Source organism: Siphateles boraxobius, unplaced genomic scaffold, assembly GCF_051911475.1.
Source record: "Siphateles boraxobius isolate OS27281-9 unplaced genomic scaffold, OSU_SipBor_1 11, whole genome shotgun sequence".
In the NCBI taxonomy this organism is placed as follows: Eukaryota; Metazoa; Chordata; class Actinopteri; order Cypriniformes; family Leuciscidae; genus Siphateles; species Siphateles boraxobius.
The window spans coordinates 18,327,403-18,333,599 of NW_027508711.1; the positions used below are offsets into that span (position 1 = coordinate 18,327,403).

The 6,197-nt window shown below is 36.6% G+C and overlaps 1 protein-coding gene across 1 annotated transcript; it reads left to right on the forward strand.

Annotated features, from left to right (window-relative positions):
* The first annotated feature begins 1,684 nt into the window (after positions 1-1,684).
* LOC143704468 (uncharacterized) lies at positions 1,685-5,844 on the forward strand. Its single transcript, XM_077197440.1, has 9 exons — positions 1,685-1,730; positions 1,951-2,223; positions 2,404-2,760; positions 3,569-3,775; positions 3,974-4,068; positions 4,197-4,247; positions 4,397-4,778; positions 4,877-5,056; positions 5,674-5,844. The coding sequence occupies exons 1-9, from the start codon at positions 1,703-1,705 to the stop codon at positions 5,712-5,714; spliced, it is 1,614 nt and encodes a 537-aa protein (XP_077053555.1). The 5' UTR covers positions 1,685-1,702; the 3' UTR covers positions 5,715-5,844.
* The last annotated feature ends 353 nt before the right edge of the window (positions 5,845-6,197 follow it).

Here is a 6,197-nt window from a genome sequence, read left to right on the forward strand (position 1 = left end):
TTCTTGTTTAATGGCATCTTTTATGAATAAAGGCCATTACTGCTACTGATGTCTTGATGAAAATGATTCCCCATTTTAAACATTAATTATAACAAAATGTCAATTGCTGCAGTTTATTTACAATGTTTAATTAATCTGAATTATATATATTTTTAAACTTGGTCTGAATGAAAGATTCAATGACTCACTCAAAGACTCACTTGTTACTGGATGAATCAGCATTTTTGAACAAATCTCCTGAATGAATGATTCAATGACTATTTTTTAACAGTCACTTGTTGCCATCTGGTGGCGTAACAATGTTATGGATCAGTTTCAAAGTTTCGCTACTTTAGAGAGTTTTAATGTTAAAAAACTGAATCATTTATTTATTTGACCACTGATTGAAGCTTTAAAAACTTTCCCCCAATAAATAAATAAAGATTAAAAAATGTTCAAAGTGATCATGTGTTTATTGCAATGCACAAATGTATTTGGCAGAATGATAAAAAAAAAAAAAAATCATTATTCATTATTTACCTGGAAAATATTAAAAAACATACAAAGAACTTGCAATGTAGCACTCATAACAAATAATTGATACAACATCTAAAAGGAGAAATCTATAATGAGTGTATAAATCTTTAAAAAACTGTTCTTTGTAAGTGCTGACATACTGTATAGATTCTATACATCTCCCGACTGTATAGTACATAAGCAGTGTTAGGTGACTATGATAATGACTAATTTAGTTTCCTCAGCAATTTAAAAGAAATTCATATAACATGCCTAGCTTAGTTAAAATTGCAGGGGTAATATTAGATAGCAATTATAATGCAATATAATACAGGACGTGCTCTCATTTGCAAGAAGATATCACAATAACACATTAAACAGTGCAAGATAAAGAATGTGTGTGTAGTACGTAAGTGAGTAGACGGGTGTTTTAGTGACCTTTGAAAACATCAAAACTATGCACACAAATTAACAATTTACAGTAAATGAAAAAAATAGTACACTATCACATCTTAAACAAGCATGACATCACACAACAGCAGAATCCAGAGGCTGATCATTTTAGTTTATAATAAGATGATGTCCCATTTATTCTCACTTGTGCCTTTTTTTTTGTACGCATTTACAAGGATTTTAATAATAAAACTGTTCAGAAAGAATAAACCCCATATGTATTAAAGAAAACGTTCAAAATTAACGTTAAAATGAATAACTATTCAACTAGTCATAAAACTATTCAATGAGTTCAGATTCGATGTGTGCTCATGTGCGCGTGCATGCGTAATTGAGTGATTCGAATTTCAGTTGCTATAGCGACGCGTGTTATGAATTCTGAATGCATATTTACACTCGAACCGATCGCTGTCTGTTGGTTGAGAGACACGAGGCGAATTCACAGACTTTTGCAGAAAATTTTCTGAGCGAATCTTGTGACTTTGAAGCTGTTTTCTGGATTTCTGAGAGGAGACTTTTATTCTAGGAGGACATCGGAGAAGATATTAGATAGTTATATATTTGAAAGAGTCATATAATTTCTGAAAATACTGTTATTTTATAGTTTTCTTACTTTAGAAGGAGTTTTATTTTATTTATTTTTGGATTATTTATTTTTTTATTTAAGGAGATTTGTATTTTATTGTATTTGTATTTTGTGCTGTATTTTGTATTGTTGTTGTTGTTGTTGTTTGCAGTTTACAGGAGGATATCGATGGCTCACATGATGGGTGAAAGAGGAGGTGAGTGCTTTAGTTTTTTATTTATGGTTTATGGTATGATTTTGTACAATGACTGACTAAATTAATGTGAAGAACCCATTTGATCACATATATTTGATTCCTTGCATGTGAAATGAACTTTCAATTTGAGTAACTGAAGTACCAATTTGTAATTGACCACTGACATTGATTATTATTAAAACATTAGTAACTACAGTATGTGGTGTGTGTAATATTCCAGCCTCAGGCCGCTCCAGATCCAGGAGAGCTGCTTTCTCTCAGACGGCTGGTCAGGAGGTTTGGAGACCCGGTTCTGATGACCGTGATCAGGATCCGCTGCCAGACCCGACACAGACACAGAGCCAGGATCTTCCTGGATATTTAACACCTCTGTCTTCTGAGTCTGTTTCTGTGTCCACAGGTCAGGCTGACAGGAGGAGGACGAGGAAGAGCGGCAGCCAGAAGAGCCCAGATGATGGACGTCCGTTCACTTCATCGAAACACTCTCGCAGAGGTCAGAATAGGCTTTAATAAAGAAGTTCTGGCTCAGTTTCTAGTTCTATTTTCAATGGCTGATTTGTCGTTGAAATAAGTTGAACCAACTAAAGTAACAATTTGGTGTGACCAGACATTGATTATTCAAATTATATATTTATAATAAAAAAAAATGTTTTTGATGTGTGAAATTTTCCAGCCTCAGGCCGCTCCAGATCCGGGAGAACTGCTTCCACAGATTCTTCTCCGGGCATCATGTCATCATCAGCTTTGTCCCTCTCTGAGGTCGATGTCGAGCGCTGGTTCTGGAGAGAGTCGTTGAGTCTGAGCAGCAGAGGCTCGTACAGCGTCGAATGGAGGCGGAGTGGCGATGGATCGGAGAGCCGAAACCAACAGGACAGTTGCAGCAACTGCTGTTTGTCCAGGTCCGACAGCCTGGAAGGATTGCTGTGCCCTCCGCTGCCCGGGCAAGTTCCTGTCGAGCCAACAGAGACTTCAAACGGCCGGACCGCTCAGGGTGCCATGGAGGCTTCTCCTGTGAACAAGAGCTCAACAGGTGAGACTGAAATAAGGCTGGGCAGTGTCAAGTCTACAGAGAGACATTTTGCTATTTCATGCACAAGTTTTAAACATGTCAGACACATTTACTGTTGCTCAGCAAAATTTAAAAAAAATAATATATATATATTTTTTAATTGGACATTCGTCTAACATTTTCAGGACATTCCGAGAACATTCAAAAGTAACGTTCCCATAATGCAAAATTATAAAATAGATTGTTCCTTTAACCAAGAAAAACGTTTTTTTTTTCAGGGAACATTTTGAAATAACATTTTCATAATTTAATGGAAACGTTAGCAAAACGTTCTCAATATGCGATGAACTCGATGGTACTTGCTCTGTCGGACACACACCAGAAACACGCGCACAGAAAGCAAACGATCCAGAATAGAATTCTATTTCGACACTTATTGCTCTCGAATTGTCAAATACACGCAAAATTGTCAATTGTCGTACCGAGCATTACAGAGTCGGTTATTATATAAATAAGACATTGCTATGCATTTACCAGAACTGACCAAATGGGTCAAATCTTTTTAATAAAAGATCAGATAAAAAAATTAAATTATCGTCATAATTGTGACTTAAAATGACTATTAATATTGTGCAAAAAGATTTTGGTTAATTTATGCAGACATTAAGCAGAATTCAGGCGGGTAGCGTGGAAATATTTCATTACTTTGGATTTGTTACATTACAGAAAAGAATTTAACAGTGAAATGTAAAGTATGTCATTATTGCTTAATTTGACGTCAGAGATGTTTCTAATAGTTGTGTTTTCAATTGTGTTTTCTTCATTTCAGGAAAAGCTCGAGAATGTAGGAAGAGGAAAGGAACTGGTTGTTTGCTCAGGCTCTGGAAGGCTATGAAGTGTGTTTTCTGCTGCTGTTGTCACTGTAGTGCTGTGAATGTTGTGGAGCCTTTTGTTCCTCCAGCAGATCTGGAGCCAGAGCCTGATCCTGATCCATCATCACCTGCTCCAGATCACTCCGGCGTCAAGACAAATAATGGTACATCGCCACTCATTATTTCTACAACATTATTTACAACAGGATTATCTTGTTTTCCACTAAAAATAAGGCTTGTTTTCAGAGAACATTAATATTATTTCCCCCATTATTATATTATTTTCTCGACACAACCAGCACTGATATTTTTTAATAAAGCAATAGATCTAGCAAACTAATATTTTTCTGTTTGTTTTTCAGAGTCCTTTGAGTCTCTCTATAACGTTATAAAGATGATTGGATCTGGAGGATTTGGCAGGGTGTACCAGGGAACACGCAAATTTGATGGCAAAAAGGTCAATCTTACCGAATTGTACAAACATTTTGCTCTTGCATGCATCAAAACATATTTAAATCAATTTACAGAAGGTTCAATACTTGGTGCTTGAATACTGTTATTGAAACTGGGTTGTTTTTTTTGCAGGTTGCCATCAAGCGGATACGCAAGATTGACAACAATCGTTATCTTAATATTGTAAGTTGGCCAAAACCTGAATATGTATTGAGTTGTTTAAGTGCAGATTGCTATTAGATAAGATTACGTTTAAGAACAGTACATTTAAAGATGATGCGTTTTCTTCCGATTTTTACCCAGCTAACCTTCTGTCTGCTACTTTTCTCTAGCCTGGGCATCCCAAACCTCTCGTTACAGAAGTGGCGCTGCTGATGATGATGAGGCGAGAACCCATAAGCCCCTTCGTCATACAACTATACGAGTGGTTTGAACATCCTGAAGAATTCACTCTGGTTATGGAGTATCCTGAACCCTACGACATCTTGCTGGACTTCATCACTCGTAATCATCAAGTGTTTGAACCAACAGCACGGTTCATCATGCGACAGGCTGTGCTGGCAGTGCAACACTGCATCCATCATGGGGTTTTTCATAATGACATTCATGCGCAGAACTTCCTGTTGAAGAGAAACCCGGTACAGCTCAAGCTGATAGACTTTGGCTGCGGTCAGCTGTTTAGTAGAGATGGCTACGAGAGCAACATTTACATTGGTGAGCATTCTGGGAGTGTGGAAACCTGAATGTAGTGACTCACTAATTATTTGATGTTTAAAAAAAAGCTCAATAATGTGCAAATGTCTTGCTTACAGGAGTACCGGATTACTGCCCACCTGAAGTCTTGACAGAACCTCGATTCCACGCCGTCCCAGCAAATGTCTGGTCTCTAGGAGTGTTGTTGTACAAGATGGTGAACGGATGTTCTCCTTTTCGCAACAGAAGAAAAATCACACAAGCCAAAGTTACATTTCAGAACCCCACCTTATCCAAAAGTGAGTGAATAATATTGATACATTGATAAACACACACATAAAGCAAAGGCTTTGTACAGAAACAGTTAAAGGTGAAGTATGTAAGATTTTTTATTTAAAGTAAAGATAAGTCACATTTTGCAGTATATTAATCATGTTTTAGATGCTGTTTTAATAGATGCCAGGTCACATGGTCATGACTAACCAGCTCTCTCCTTATTAAATTTCATACAGAATGCAGGGATCTGATTAGCCAGTGTCTAGCCCGGGATCCAACTAAACGCCCGACGTTAGAGCAGATGTTACAACATAAATGGATTAGTAATGATCTACAGTAGATTGGAGAAGTTCAGGAGATTCACTCGATCAGTTTCAGGTGTGAGGAAGTGTAACAGAGTAGGATTATTATCTTTTGTCTTCAATTCTGGATTATTTGTAGTGAGATTTTCAAATTTGTGTTCATTGTAATGTTCTTGTTATAGTCAAGTCACCTTCATTTATATAGCGCTTTATACAATACAGATTGTTTCAAAGCGGCTTCACGGTAATAAACAGGAAAATAACAGAATCAGTGATGCAAACAACTCTAAAAAATCATTCATGAGTTGACTTATTCATATAATCTTTGTATTGAATAGGTAATAACATACTTGCTGAGAGCTCTGAGCTCGAGACTTGACCCGAAGCCTGAAGTCCAACTCCAACCTGACAGGAACTCAGAGTCTGTCCACGTCTGAGCAAGAACATGAGAGACTGCAAGACTGGAAAGAAGTCATCAAGTCATCACACACACATTTGCTTTGTTTTAAAAGTCATTTTTGCTTTGTTTTTTAAAAGTTAAGTCAAGACAAGTCATCTTTATCTCTATAGCTCCTCTGTGCAAAAATATTGATATAACTAATCGCAATATTTTTTTTCACGATAGTGTATCAATATTCCAACCTCTAATATCAACATTTTTTTTTAGATCATGTTTTAAATGGATTTAAAATGACGTTAACATTTCATATTGATTATAAGTCAGGGAATAATGAATTAGATAAAGCAAATGCCGTACGTTAATTTTGCCAGATTACACTCAATTGTTCAGGACACAACCAGCTTGTGTTATCACTTAAGACACCACGCAGATGAAATGGAGGCACTGCGACCTCAGCCGAAA